The sequence below is a fragment of the Salvelinus namaycush genome, chromosome 28 (assembly GCF_016432855.1).
Source record: "Salvelinus namaycush isolate Seneca chromosome 28, SaNama_1.0, whole genome shotgun sequence".
Taxonomy (NCBI): Eukaryota; Metazoa; Chordata; class Actinopteri; order Salmoniformes; family Salmonidae; genus Salvelinus; species Salvelinus namaycush.
Window position 1 is genome coordinate 21,019,694 of NC_052334.1, and position 13,692 is coordinate 21,033,385.

Genomic DNA, 13,692 nt, shown 5'->3' on the forward strand with positions numbered 1-13,692 from the left:
GTATGAATGTGGGAGGTGTTCATAGACACAACAAAGGCCTTTAAAAATGTCCACAATCTTCTCGGCCACATGTCATTAGTACACCCCACCTCAATACAGTTCAAATAACAATACACAACTTACAAACAACCTCCCTTTTAACTAAAATGTCCACCCAAATACTTCTGGCAGGGCAATAATAGTCCAGCTCCAATGAACTTCAATGGGAAGTGCATTTGAAAAATAGAGAGTCTGATTGCAGGGTAAAGCACTGGAACGATAGGAGGGAAGAGAAAGAGAGAAAGAGAACAAGAGAGATCTTAGCTGTGGTCTTCAGGCGTGCCGGTGTACTGTATGACGCAATTAGAACTCGGATCAAGATGCCTTATGAGCGTTTATCAACGCTGGGAACGCAATAAGTGGGTAAACAATAATTAACAAAATAAAAAAGGTGAATAAACGCTATTTCATAAATAAATAAAATCCCTGGTTGGTCTGGCAAAACCCATTCATAAACATCAATATCCTGCCAGGCAGCATCGAATCTACATTTGCCTGCCATTTTACCTATGGATGTGACGTATGGATGTGACGTTCGGCGGCGCCTAATCAGTCACTTCTGTACCTGCCTGGCTAAGTAGCAGTGTGGGTGGAATGAGCGAGCTCACCTGGCAATCAGAGAGCGAAACACGTGAGGAAATAAAACTTGGAGGTCTGCCTGGAAATTAATTCGCAAGACCAATACATTTTTCTAATATTTTTCATATTAACATAGTGGATCATTTTCCGTTCTCCTCCTCCTTTTCAAGTACCAACTTGAGAAAATGTCTGACTTTCAAGGTATTCCAGTATATGAATTTCAGAGTGCCAAATTCAAGTACTTTATTAAGTACCTTGTGCAAACCCTGATCAGAGTAACATGGACCACTGCCGACTCACCGAGCCGATGGTGATGTCCTTCTCGCCCAGCTCCTGCTTATGTCGTGCCATCATCTCCTTGAGCTCCAGCTCCTTCATGATCTTCTCCTTCTCCAGGTCTGAGTACTGCTCCTCAGCGATGGAGCGAGCCAGCTGCTCCGAGTCTGCTTTGGTCAGCGTGATCTCCAGCTGCGCCGCCAGGGAGTCCCTGGGGGGGGGTCAAATATAACGATATTCATTTCAAGAACTCAGAGGAAGAAGGCTTAAACCAGGCCCTAGAGAAGCCCATCCTCTTCTGGATATCTGGTCAGATGTTTATAAGTTCAGCAGGACTTGAGTTGTAGACTAATGTCAGTAAACAGTGTAGGGCAACACTACTTCCTTGTACTCACCGCTCCTCTTGTAACTCCTGAAGTGACTGCTGTATGTCCTTGTAGAGCTTGCTCTTCTCTTCGCATTCCTCCTTCAACTCCCGCACCTGGGTCTTATACAGCGTCTGGGCAACACAAAGAGATGAGCATCTTCAAAACACAAATTCACACTTCAAGTGTGCAAGAATGCATACAAAGGGTGCAAGTTATCTCAAGTTAGGATTCCACTGTCAAAAACCAACCATTAAGTGTTATAGCTGCAGCAGACCTACCGAAAAATACTGCTCAGCCTCTAGCTGGTCCTGAAGTTCCTTCATTTGGCCATCTGAGTCCTGCCTTTCTCTGTGGTCACAAACACAAATGAATCCTTCGAGTTTGTTTTATTGTTATGCCATTTTCTGTCTGCATTATTATTTGCAAAAAAAGTAAAACATTAAAAAAAGGGAGCGAAAAGAAAGTCAGAATGTTGACTGACTTGCGTAGCTCCTGGTTCTGTTTCTCCAGGCTGCGTTTGATTTCCAGCAGGTGGTTGGCCTCCTGTTTCAGCTGCTTCTCAGAGGTCTTCAGGGCATTTAGCTGCTGGTTCTGGGCCTTCAGGTCGTTCTGGGTAAGACTGCGCTTCTGGGTCTCCTGCTCGATCTTCAGGATCAGGTTCTTCACCTCCTCGGTGAGCCTCTCCTTGTGCCTGCGAAGCTCGTCTAGTTTCTGCAGGGACTGCTTGTAGTCACAGTCCAGCATGCTGCTATGTTTCTCCAGCTCCAACATCCTGTTCTCCACACGCAGCTTGGAAGACCTCTCCTCCTGCAGCTTCTGCTCCATATCTGGGGGAAGAGAGCAAGATAAGTGATTTATTTAATTAGATTTGACCCTGCTAACCAGAGTCTAGTTTCTTTACCGAAGACTGATTCCTGTCCTTTGTCATACCTGAGAACTCAGGAATGGTCTTACCCTTCATGGCCTCAGACTTGGCGCCTTCGATCGACTCAATCTTGCTCTTGTCCGCGAGCCGTGCCTTGGTGGCTTTGTGTGATGCCTCCTCCTGCTCCAGCCCCTGTTGCAACACCTTCAGCTTGTACGTCATGTCTATCTCCTTGTTGTTCTTCTCCTACAGGAGTGAATATGAAAGAGGGTTAAAAAAGTAATAAAAAGTATGGAAATGATAGATGTAGTGATATGAATCAGTGTGGATGTTTACCTTCTCCAGATCAGTGAGTTTCTCCTGTAGTTGTCTCTTCTCGGTCTCTGCCTTGGAAAGGGCCTGTCTCACCTGCCAAACCTCATCCTCCAGCCCCGAGATTCGCCCTACAGAGAGAAAAATGTCACCAAAGGCCAAATCATGCTCCGAGAGATGTACATGTGAATACATGCAGTCTCTCCCACACAAACAAAATCCCCACTCACCCTGCATGTCTGTGATGGTCTCAGAGCCCTGGCTGTGTTCTCTCCTCTCAGCCTCCAGTGCTGCCTGCAGCCCGATGAACTCCTTCTCCAGCGTGAGCTTGGAGCGCTCCAGCAGGCAGCACTTGTCCTGCAGCTCTCTGCCCCCGGCCTCCAGAGCTTGCAGCTGCTTGCCTGTTTCCGTCTGGGCCTTCCTCAGCCTTGTGGCCACCTCCTGCTCCGCACGCAACAGAGCATTGGCCTCGTCCAGCTGAAATATTATGGAGAACACGTCAGTTAGTCACTTGGTAATGTGCATTCCAATCACACACACAAACACATTCACATAAACACTCAGTATACATACGTGGACATATGCACATTACCATATACAAACAGACAAGCACTTAAACACACACATAAAGCCATTTTATCCTAAAGCAGAAACACACACCTGTCTTTGTAAGTGAATGTTCCTCTCGTTGGATATGTGCGAGTTCTGATTTCTCTTCTTCATTTCATCCAGCTGGTCTCGTAGGCTGTTGACTGCAGACCACATCACAAGTTAGATATGAAAGTATACAGTGTGTGTGTGTGTTTTCAGCCAGCGATCCTCACCCTCGTTCTCCAGGCAGCGTTTCCTGTCTGCCTCGCTCTCTGCCTTGCGATGGCTCTCCACAGTCTTGTGCTGCAGTAGAGCCTTCTCTCTCTCCAGCTGCCTCAGACTCGACTCCAGAGCCTTCCTGCTACTCATCTGTCAACGTACCACCACAAAGGAAAGTGTTGGAATGGAACAACTCGTATTCTTTCTTGGTTGCCATTTTTCTCAGTTGTGTGCTATAGTTGTATGCTATATTGCTACTGTAGCTCCAAAGTTCTCACTTCTTCATCAAGATCTTTGGAGGTTTTCTCTAGACGACTGATGGCAGTTCTGCAGGAAGAGAGTGCATGTCAACTTCCTCATCTCCCACGATCATACATGTAACGCTAATGGTTTTTAGTAAGTGTGTATAATGCTTACCTGCACTTGTGCTTCAGCTCATCTTTGGTCTGCAGCTCATTATTGAGCTGCTCTTCCAGCTGGTGGAGTTTCTTCTGCAGCTTGGCTGACTGAGCAAGGAGGAAGATGAGGACGGAAGAGAAAGCACAACCGTTACGATACACTTCACCTGGACTCTGCTCTGACACTATAGCGTATCATTTTACCACAATTTGTTCAAAGCCAATTGATTTCAAAACAGAGATTTGAGTCAAGAAAGAGAATACTTACCATCACAATATCCTGCAGCAGATGAGAAATTAATTAAGTTAGTTCGGCAAAACAATTTCAGTCAGCATAGAAGTCAATGACTTCTACAACAGCCTTTCCAGGATTAGCTTGTTGTTTTAGCTTCTGGAGGAAATCTCCTTAAAATGTTTCAGCATCGCTAAGAACCTGATAGATTGTGTACAACTCCTCAGCTCAACTACAGGAATTATACTATTATGACCAGTTATGACATTGTTTTTATAGCTTTGCATTAGATTAATACACACAAAATAGAAATACCCACCTCTCCTTTCAAGTCTGTTGAGTTCACAGTCACAACTGTTGAGTTATTCACACCGCTTAGTAACCTGGAGGAAACACATTGGTGTTTGATGAGGAACTAACAGCTCATACACACTTTCATACTCCTTAACACAATCAAAGCTTGGTGAAACGTAGTAACTCATGTGTAGTGGATGGCTGAGGTCAAAATATTGTCCATGATGAGGACGGGGGTGTGATAGGGAGACATGCATTTTCAAGTCTTACTGGTCCTCCTTGAAGTATGTGAAGCCGACGAAGGGAAGCTGGTTGCCCACAAAGGCCTTAGGAGTAGGGAAGGTCTCCACATCACCCTTGTCATCTTCTATCTCATCAAAGTTACTGGTGTCAATGTCACTGCTCAATTCTGGAACCACAGGAGCGGCCGCTGAACAGTAGCAAGACGGGAGATGGGAGAGAAAAAAAAATATATATTGTTTGTGTTATTCATGTAATTTCTAAGTATCCATATGTAATATATTGTGTATTGTACCAGGATGATAACATTTGTATGATAAAATAATTACATTGACTTGACAGAGACACCTACTGTTTCTAATGCTGTCAAAGTTCCATTGGTCATTCTTGAAAAAGGGGTGTCGTTTGATCTCCTCCACCCCGTTGCGGCCCAGTCGAACCTCCCTAAACGCCAAATAAAGGGCCATGGACTTATGTTATGAGAGCTGGGACAGTTCCGTCTGAATACAGTCTGGATATTGGTCGGTTTATTAGGACTACTACAAAATTATTTTTGCAAACTGTAACTTAAAGTTTTTGTAACTGTGGTTACTTGATCATTTTTTAAATCATTGCTACCTGTCTGTCAAGAAGGCACAGATTAAGTTTTTGGCATCTTTGGAGATCTCTACGTCATCTGGAAAGTTGAGGGAATTCTTGTGGTCCATGATCTTACTGTAGGTTCCAACAAGGGAGTCGGCGTAGAACGGTGTGTCACCTAATAGGAACAAACACAGAAATGAGGTGCAAAATAATGACGACATGTTCTAAGCAATTTGCTTAGAAGTTCTCTAATATATCTTTATAGGCAGACTTTAAATATTTTAGTTCCAGATAAACCATCCAGTAAAAGACTTCAGTTAGTGGAAATGAAGATTGAGTCATTATTTTTGAGGCATAAACAAAGAGCGGAAACATACACACCAAGAAGTTAGACAACACCAACTCACCGACTAGCATCTCGAAGATGAAGACCCCTACAGACCACCAGTCACACTCCCGTCCATAGTAACCATCTCCACCCTGTGACTTCAGAACCTCAGGAGAGATGTAGTCTGGAGTGCCAACCGCTGTGTCACAGTGCACCATCCCGGTCTGTAACCAGTCAATCCCTCAGTTAGATACACTATCTCAAGCAAACCAGGTCTGAATCATCAAGTATATACAGTTAAGATATAAGTGTTAACTTAAAGCACAGCGAGACACTAGAGATATTCCACTGGAAGTATTGTGAGTAATGCTCTCTTTAGCACATTGCACAACTGGAACAAGAGGAAAATATTGCCCTTACCGAGTCCATCTTCATGCAGGTTCCGAAGTCGGCCAGTTTGAGGTGTCCGTGGCAGTCCAGGAGCATGTTGTCAGGCTTGACGTCGCGGTGGATGAAGCCCAGGGAGTGGATGGCATCCAGTGCCATGACCACCTCGGCCGTATAGAACCGGGCCCATTTCTCAGGCACATCGTAGGTACTGGTGAGGTTCACCAGGTCCCCTCCAGGCATGTACTCCATCACCATGTAGAGGTAACGGTCGTCTTGGAAGGCACAGCACAACTAGACACAGACCGGAAAGCAAAAACAATACAAGTTAAAGGGTTCTCTTACATCACACTTTTCTGGTTCGATTTGGTTTGTGCAGATTGTTTTGAGACATTTTTGTCTTATGTGATATATTATATAGTCTGTGTGTGTGTGTGTCGTGTCTAGGGCTGTGGCGGTCACAACATTTCATCAGCCGGTGATTGTCAAGCAAAAAACTGCCAGTCTCACGGTAATTAACAAACACATGTTAAGTACTGATCTGACTATACCATATGGCTGTGGGCTACATTAGCTCATTTAGCAGACAAGATTTGCTTAGAATTCCGTGGCATTATTTATAGTATGAAGAATACAATTGAATAAAATAGGATATTTTCTCCAAACAATTTAAGGGAGTGTGCGCATGCAGCTATTTTTTGTTGAGCGGTTAACAAAGAAACAGGTACTTCTATATGCTTCATTTAGAGATATTAATTTAACTTTAGGTTGTTCTACAAACATTGGGCTATACATTTAGATTTGTAATACATTGTAAGGCTGCATGATACGACTATCATGATGATTTGAAAAAAAGTTGCTTGAAAAGCTTGAGCTCTGCTTTGTTTTTTTGCGCAGGCTGTACACACGTCATCAGTCTCTCATTCACAATGTGACAAGCACTTGAAATTGCCTAGAATTTCCCAGCAGCATCCCCTTTGTGGACTACAGAAAAAGGAGGACCGAGCACGCCCCCCATTCTCATCGAAGGGGCTGTAGTGGAGCAGGTTGAGAGCTTCAAGTTCCTTGGTGTCCACATCACCAACAAACTATCATAGTCCAAACACACCAAGAGAGTCGTGAAAAAGTCACAACAAAGCCTATTCCCCCTTAAGAGACTGAAAATATTTGGCATGGGTCCTCAGATCGTCAAGAAGTTCGACAGCTGCACCATCGAGAGCATCCTGACTGATTGCATCACTGCCTGGTATGACAACTGCTCCGCCTCCGACCGCAAGGCACTACAGAGGGTAGTGCGTATGGCCCAGTACATCACTGGGGCCAAGCTTCCTGCCATCCAGGACCTCTATACCAGGCAGTGTCAGAGGAAGGTCCTAAAAATTGCCAAAGACTCCAGCCACCCTAGTCATAGACTGTTCTGCTACCACACAGCACCGGAGCGCCAAGTCTAGGTCCAAAAGGCTTCTTAACAGCTTCTACCCCCAAGCCATAAGACCCCTGAACAGCTAATCAAATGGCTACCCAGACTATTTGCATTGCCCCCCCTCTCTTTTACACTGCTGCTACTCTGTTTATTATGTATGCATAGTCACTTTAACTCTACCTACATGTACAGATTACCTCAATTACCTCAACTAACCTGTGCCCCCGCACACCGTAGCCCCTGTATATAGCCTTGCTACTGTTATTTTTACTGCTGCTCTTTAATTAGTTATCTATTTTTTTTTACTTAACACTTATTTTTCTTAAAACTGCATTGTTAGTTAAGGGCTTGTCAGTAAGCATTTCACTGTAAGGTTTACAGCGGTTGTATTCGGAGCATGTGACAAATACAATTTGATTTGTGTGGCCGTAATCCCCCCTAAAAAAAATCCATGACTTTTGCGGCCAGTGGCCGTTGTGCCCTTAGGTTGAATATAATCATTATAATTCCCCTCTTCCTGCATGCTCCGAAGCACCGCTCTCTCACATGGCTCTCCGTCACGATTGGGTCTTTCTCACAGGCGTGAAACAGACACATCGGAGACTTAACTGCGTGCACCCTTATCCAATTCTGAGGAGCATATTAAAGATATTGGAAGAACTGTCCATTTTTACTTAGTCAGCCAAGAAGATGAATAGGCCTAACAAACAGCAAAAGGATTAGCCTATGTCAATCTACTATCCCCCATATTACAAGAGTTGAAATATTCCAAACAGTTTAGGAGTTGTGGGATGCGATAGATCCCAAATTAATACAACCACCCTCATCAAAAAAACTGTTTTAAGCAATGAGCCTGATGCAACAGTTGAGAACGTTTAGCGTAAAATGTTGATAAACTATTAAGCCATTTTTTTAGATTATAATCGCAGTAATGCGCTCATGGCAGTAGGCTATATGCACAAATGTTCCATTATCAACATTGTCAAGTGACAGTAAATGTGATTACTCTGATTACTTTTATTATAAAAGGTGCATTTTTTAATGGAGAAAATGAACTTCTCCAAACTTCAAATTCACACTCTGCGTATGTATGCCAGTTAGGCTCTACACCCGTTGTAAAGTGGATTAATGTGCTTCCTTTTAAGAAGTTATTTGGCCACTTTAGTTGTGATACAAACCTTATCAAAACATAAAGACCTATTGGCTAGCTATATGTGGTGTGCGACTATGATTTGAGAAATAAAAAAGGTACGCAATCTTTCTTGCCTCACGCTGGGCATCATTCACAAGTGATAGGCTAATTTTGTCACCCATCAGACGATTCTTGATTTAATCTTGTCTACACATACAGTGGGGAGATTTGTATTTGATACACTGCCGATTTTGCAGGTTGTCCTACTTACAAAGCATGTAGAGGTCTGTCATTTTTATCATAGGTACACTTCAACTGTGAGCGACGGAATCTAAAACAAAAATCCAGAAAATCACATTGTATGATTTTTAAGTAATTAATTAGCATTTTATTGCATGACATAAGTATTTGATACATCAGAAAAGCAGAACTTAATATTTGGTACAGAAACCTTTGTTTGCAATTACAGAGATCATACATGGAGGTCTCCTCCATTTCCTCTCCTTCAGACTCCTCCTGTTGCTGGTGCTCTGTGTCTGTCTGCTCCGGCTCCTCTGACAGCCCTGGTGTTGCTCCTGTCACATCGGCCTCAACAGTTGCCTTCCTCAGCCTGTCCCAGTTGGCGTCACTCACCGGCCTCCCTTTAAATCTGGGGTCCATTGCTGTGGCCTCATGCAGGAAGGCTTGAATGTCCTCATCCTGATTGCGCTCAGAGGTTCTCCCACACCTTCTCTTTGATGGTTGCCACAAACGTATCTTCATGGTTCACAGTGAAGTGCACTTCCAGTTTTTGAGGATGGGTTTGATCTGTCCACAGGTGGCATTCTTTTCACATGACACACAGTGTGAATGTATGGAGGATTCTCATGAACTGGACAAACTCCTCAGCCTTATGGAAGTCCTCGTCCTTCAGACGGTCCAGGTTGTCCTTGGACATTGATTTTCGCAATTGTGGGTTCAACGCTGCTGCTTGGATCGCTGGATACTGCTCCATGAATGTCTCTATCATTCGATAGAGCGAGGTCCATCTGATCAAGGATGAGTGAGTATTGCAGAAGGCCTGAAACAACAAAAAACATACATTTAATTACCGCATACTTCAATATTGAATTAAATAGTTAAATGTGGGAATTTCAAAATAATACTTTAATAAATTGAACTGGCTTCTTACCAAGGAGCTGATGCTTTTCCCTCAAGACTGTTTTGGACATCGAGGATCTCTTGAACCACACAACCACTGCTCTGATTCGGGCTGCCCATTTATCAATTGAAATCATTTTGTAGATTTTCTGTGCTGCCAGATTCAATGTGTGTGCAAAGCATCCTATTTTTAGGATGTGTAGCCTCTTGATGGCAACATCCATATTGCCAGCATTATCAACAGTCACAGCTACAATCTTGCTCGGCTGTCTCAAACTCTTCTAGAATGTCTGAGATGTCGTCTGCCACTACTTGTACACTGCCCTGGTGTGGAGGACCTTCTGTTTTATACTGCCCTGGCTTGTGTAGTGCACTTTAACAGTGAGATAGTGGTCCTCACAGAGGCTGGGCCACCTGTCGGATGTGATAGCCAGCTTCGGCACGTCCTTCAGCTCAGCGATCACATTGGCCTTTTCTACACCCTACCAGGTAGGAATTAATGTGTCACTGAGGTAACTCCTGGAGGGAGGGGTTGAAGTTGGAGTTGGAGTTGAAGTTGGAAGTTCACATACACCTCAGCCAAATACATGTAAACTCAGTTTCACAATTCCTGACATTTAATCCTAGTAAAAATGCCCCGTCTTAGGTCAGTTAGGTTCACCACTATTTTAAGAAAATAACAATTCAGAATAATAGTAGAGAGAATTATTTATTTCATCACATTCCCAGTGGGTCAGAAGTTTACATACACTCAATTAGTATTTGGCAGCATTGCCTTTAAATTGTATAACTTGGGTCAAACGTTTCGGTTAGCCTTCCACAAGCTTCCCACAATAAGTTGGGTGAATTATGGCCCATTCGTCCTGACAGAGCTGATGTAACGGAGTCAGGTTTGTAGGCCTCCTTGAACATTTTCTATAGGATTGAGGTCAGGGCTTTGTGATGGCCACTCCAATATATTGACTTTGTTGTCCTTAAGCCATTTTGCTACAACTTTGGAAGTATGCTTGGGGTCATTGTCCATTTGGAAGACCCATTTGCGACCAAGCTTTAACTTCCTGATTGATGTCTTGAGATGTTGCTTCAATATATCCACATCATTTTCCTACCTCATGATGCCATCTATTTTGTGAAGTGCACCAGTCCCTCCTGCAGCAAAGCACCCCCACAACATGATGCTGCCACCCCCGTGCTTCACGGTTGGGATGGTGTTCTTCGGCTTGCAAGCCTCCCCCTTTTTCCTCTAAACATAACGATGGTCATTATGGCCAAACAGTTCTATTTTTATTTCATCAGACATTTCTCCAAAAAGTATGATCTTTGTCTCCATGTGCAGTTGCAAACCGTAGTCTGGCTTTTTTTTAATGTCGGTTTTGGAGCAGTGGCTTCTTCCTTGCTGAGCGGCCTTTCAGGTTATGTTGATATAGGACTCGTTTTACTGTGGATATAGATACTTTTGTACCGGTTTCCTCCAGCATCTTCACAAGGTCCTTTTGCTGTTGTTCTAGGATTGATTTGCACTTTTCGCACCAAAGTACGTTCATCTCTAGGAGACAGAAAACGTCTCCTTCCTGAGCGGTATTGTGGCTGCGTGGTCCCATGGTGTTTATACTTGGTGTTTGTCCCATGGTGTTTATCCCATGGTGCATACTATTGCTTGCACAGATGAATGTGGTACCTTCAGGCGTTTGGAAATTGCAGGTGTAGATGAACCAGACTTGTTGAGGTTTACAATTTTTTTCTGATGTCTTGGCTGATTTCTTTTGATTTTCCCATGATGTCAAGCAAAGAGGCACTGAGTTTGAAGGTAGGCCTTGAAACACATACACAGGTACACCTCCAATTGACTCAAATGATGTCAATTAGCCTATCAGAAGCTATGACATAATTTTCTGGAATTTTCCAAGCTGTTTAAAGGCCCAGTCAACTTAGTGTATGTAAACTTCTGACCCACTGGAATTGTGATACAGTGAATTATAAGTGAAATAATCTGTCTGTAAACAATTGTTGGGAAAAATTACTTGTGGCATGCACAAAGTAGATGTCCTAACCGACTTGCCAAAACTATTGTTTGTTAACAAGAAATTTGTGCAGTGGTTGAAAAATGAAAATGAATGACTCCAACCTAAGTGTATGTAAACCTCCGACTTCATCTGTATTTGGGGTTGAGTGCCTTGCTCATCTCCCTACAGTAAAAAAAAATATTTTAATGTGTTGAACTAACATGGGACTAACATACAACCCTTTTATACTACTATATCCTAAAAATGAATACAACTCAATATATACTGACAGACTGTTACTTAAAGCCCTTGGACTCCACTGTTGCAAAGTGGTGTAGGCCTTTCACTATGAACTTGGTCACGGCTAGGTGGCACTCATTCACCCTCTCCTCAGTCATCCTCCAACTAGCTGCCAGCGTTAAGGGGCTTTGGGCTTGTCTTTGGCTTGGACCAGCGGTATTACAGGCAGAAGTGGGTTGGTTCATTGTAGCTGCAACTTTAACAAAAAAGTAGCAAATGAATTTCTGAATGCACCCATAGCTAAACAATCAGCTGGCTAATGGTTACTTTTGATCAGGAACCCATGTTGGCATAATTTAGTTAACTCCGTGTGTGGGCTCTAGGCTGCTAGCATACATACCTAATGTAGATCAGGCAACGAGAGATGAACTACGAGCTAAGCAATCTAAAACTGTATTTCTCTGCCTGTACATGATGCACTTTCCATAGATGTTTGGACAGGTTGCTCGTGTTTCCACCCTTACAAGCAAAAGTCTTTTTGCACTTGTGGCAACGAGCTTTGTCAGCATCGACTCTGGTGAAGTGTAACCACACTTTTGAATGTTTAGTTCTCTCAGCCATGGTCACTAATTAAGAGCAGGGTGCTGTGTGTGCTGTAGCGCCAGAGAGATCTCTTCTAGATTGGGAATAGCAAAAATGCATCATAGACAAATGTCTTAATCTCATTGCAAATTAGAAACGGTTGGCGAGATAAAACGTGCAAGATAACATTCATGTAGCAATAATATATAGGAAATCTATTTTCTTAATTTCTCCAGTACCGAAAGCAGAACCGATAACGTCGGAGCTTAACCATACTACAGTCTTTCATAATTTAGCCCCGGGCCCCGTTTAATACCAGGTTTCGGTACCCATCCCTATCGATCTATGTACTTAAATAGCGAATGGAGGTCGCTTTCCTGTGGCTCATTTTCATGCCAGCCAGGTAGGCTGTACTCCTGTTGTAAAGAGAAGCAATGTGCTTAATATTAGGAAAGTTGATAAATATAGTAGGCCGAGCCTATAGAAAGCTGATGGGATCCTCCTCTTTTTAATAGAGGTCATCACTCTGTTTTCTCACACAATTGCATAGCCTATAGAAATGTTTGATTAGATTTGCATTGATGTTAGAGTGATTGGAGAGACAATAGAGTGCTGAATACCAGGCTTTTAGCAAGCTTGGTAGGCTACTAATGACCATCAGCAGCATCGGAGCTTGGAGAAGCCTAATTATCATGACTAAACGGTCACGTGGAATTTGACTGCTTTCATGACTCGTGAAAGCCAGTGCGGCTGTAACATGGTCACCGTAACAGCCCTAGTCATGCCTTACTTGTACGACCCAGGGACTGTTGGCGAAGGCCATAATATCCCTCTCCTCCCAGAAGAAGGCAGAGTCAGATCGTTTGATCATCTCAAACTTGCTCAGCAACTTCATGGCATACACTTTCTGAGATGCTTTGTGTCGAACCTGGGGAAAACAAAGGAATTAAAGTGTCAGAAAGAGAGACGGGAAGACAAAGACTTGAGGGGTAGAGTCAAAACTAAGTGGTGTAGTGAATACGCAGGTCCTTAACATCTATGAAATACAAAAATCTCACCAGCTGAACCTCACCAAACGCCCCTCTGCCGATCACCTTCACCCTGTCAAAGTCCTCAGACCTCATCTGAAACTCCCGTATGTGCCCCATCACCTTCTCATCTGCATGGAGAAGAGGAGTCAGTCATCCATTACACACATTCACATGAACTATTATCAAACGTATACTTACATCTGTTTAAAAATGTTTCTATGTTTTTGTTTTTCCGTAGGGCAGGGTAGTCCAGATCTAGAACGAAGGCATTGATAGAATCCTGAAAGAGAGAATGAAAACAAATTCATTGGAAAAGAGAAACCAACATAAAACATGCGATCAAGCAAATATAAAATGACAGCGTTATTTTTAGGGTGCAATTAGATTTTGTCCCCAAAACAATTAGGACACTTAAGTGCCACATTGGATAA

General features: G+C 43.2%; 1 protein-coding gene across 3 annotated transcripts in view; it reads right to left on the bottom strand.

The window, feature by feature from the left end:
• Positions 1 to 13,692, bottom strand: part of LOC120023102 (rho-associated protein kinase 2-like) — a 49,780-nt gene that overhangs the window by 9,240 nt on the left and 26,848 nt on the right. For all 3 annotated transcript variants that reach the window (XM_038967076.1, XM_038967075.1, XM_038967074.1), the window contains exons 2-22: positions 13,460 to 13,541; positions 13,289 to 13,389; positions 13,021 to 13,158; positions 5,744 to 6,004; positions 5,403 to 5,547; positions 5,032 to 5,170; positions 4,766 to 4,857; positions 4,444 to 4,603; positions 4,199 to 4,262; positions 3,916 to 3,927; positions 3,667 to 3,755; positions 3,528 to 3,576; positions 3,264 to 3,399; positions 3,100 to 3,191; positions 2,670 to 2,916; positions 2,464 to 2,570; positions 2,217 to 2,373; positions 1,744 to 2,089; positions 1,541 to 1,610; positions 1,290 to 1,393; positions 919 to 1,105 (exon numbers count right to left, since the gene is read on the bottom strand). In XM_038967076.1, the coding sequence (XP_038823004.1) occupies positions 919 to 1,105; positions 1,290 to 1,393; positions 1,541 to 1,610; positions 1,744 to 2,089; positions 2,217 to 2,373; positions 2,464 to 2,570; positions 2,670 to 2,916; positions 3,100 to 3,191; positions 3,264 to 3,399; positions 3,528 to 3,576; positions 3,667 to 3,755; positions 3,916 to 3,927; positions 4,199 to 4,262; positions 4,444 to 4,603; positions 4,766 to 4,857; positions 5,032 to 5,170; positions 5,403 to 5,547; positions 5,744 to 6,004; positions 13,021 to 13,158; positions 13,289 to 13,389; positions 13,460 to 13,541 (2,778 nt within the window). The remainder of the gene's footprint in view (positions 1 to 918; positions 1,106 to 1,289; positions 1,394 to 1,540; positions 1,611 to 1,743; positions 2,090 to 2,216; positions 2,374 to 2,463; positions 2,571 to 2,669; positions 2,917 to 3,099; positions 3,192 to 3,263; positions 3,400 to 3,527; positions 3,577 to 3,666; positions 3,756 to 3,915; positions 3,928 to 4,198; positions 4,263 to 4,443; positions 4,604 to 4,765; positions 4,858 to 5,031; positions 5,171 to 5,402; positions 5,548 to 5,743; positions 6,005 to 13,020; positions 13,159 to 13,288; positions 13,390 to 13,459; positions 13,542 to 13,692) is intronic.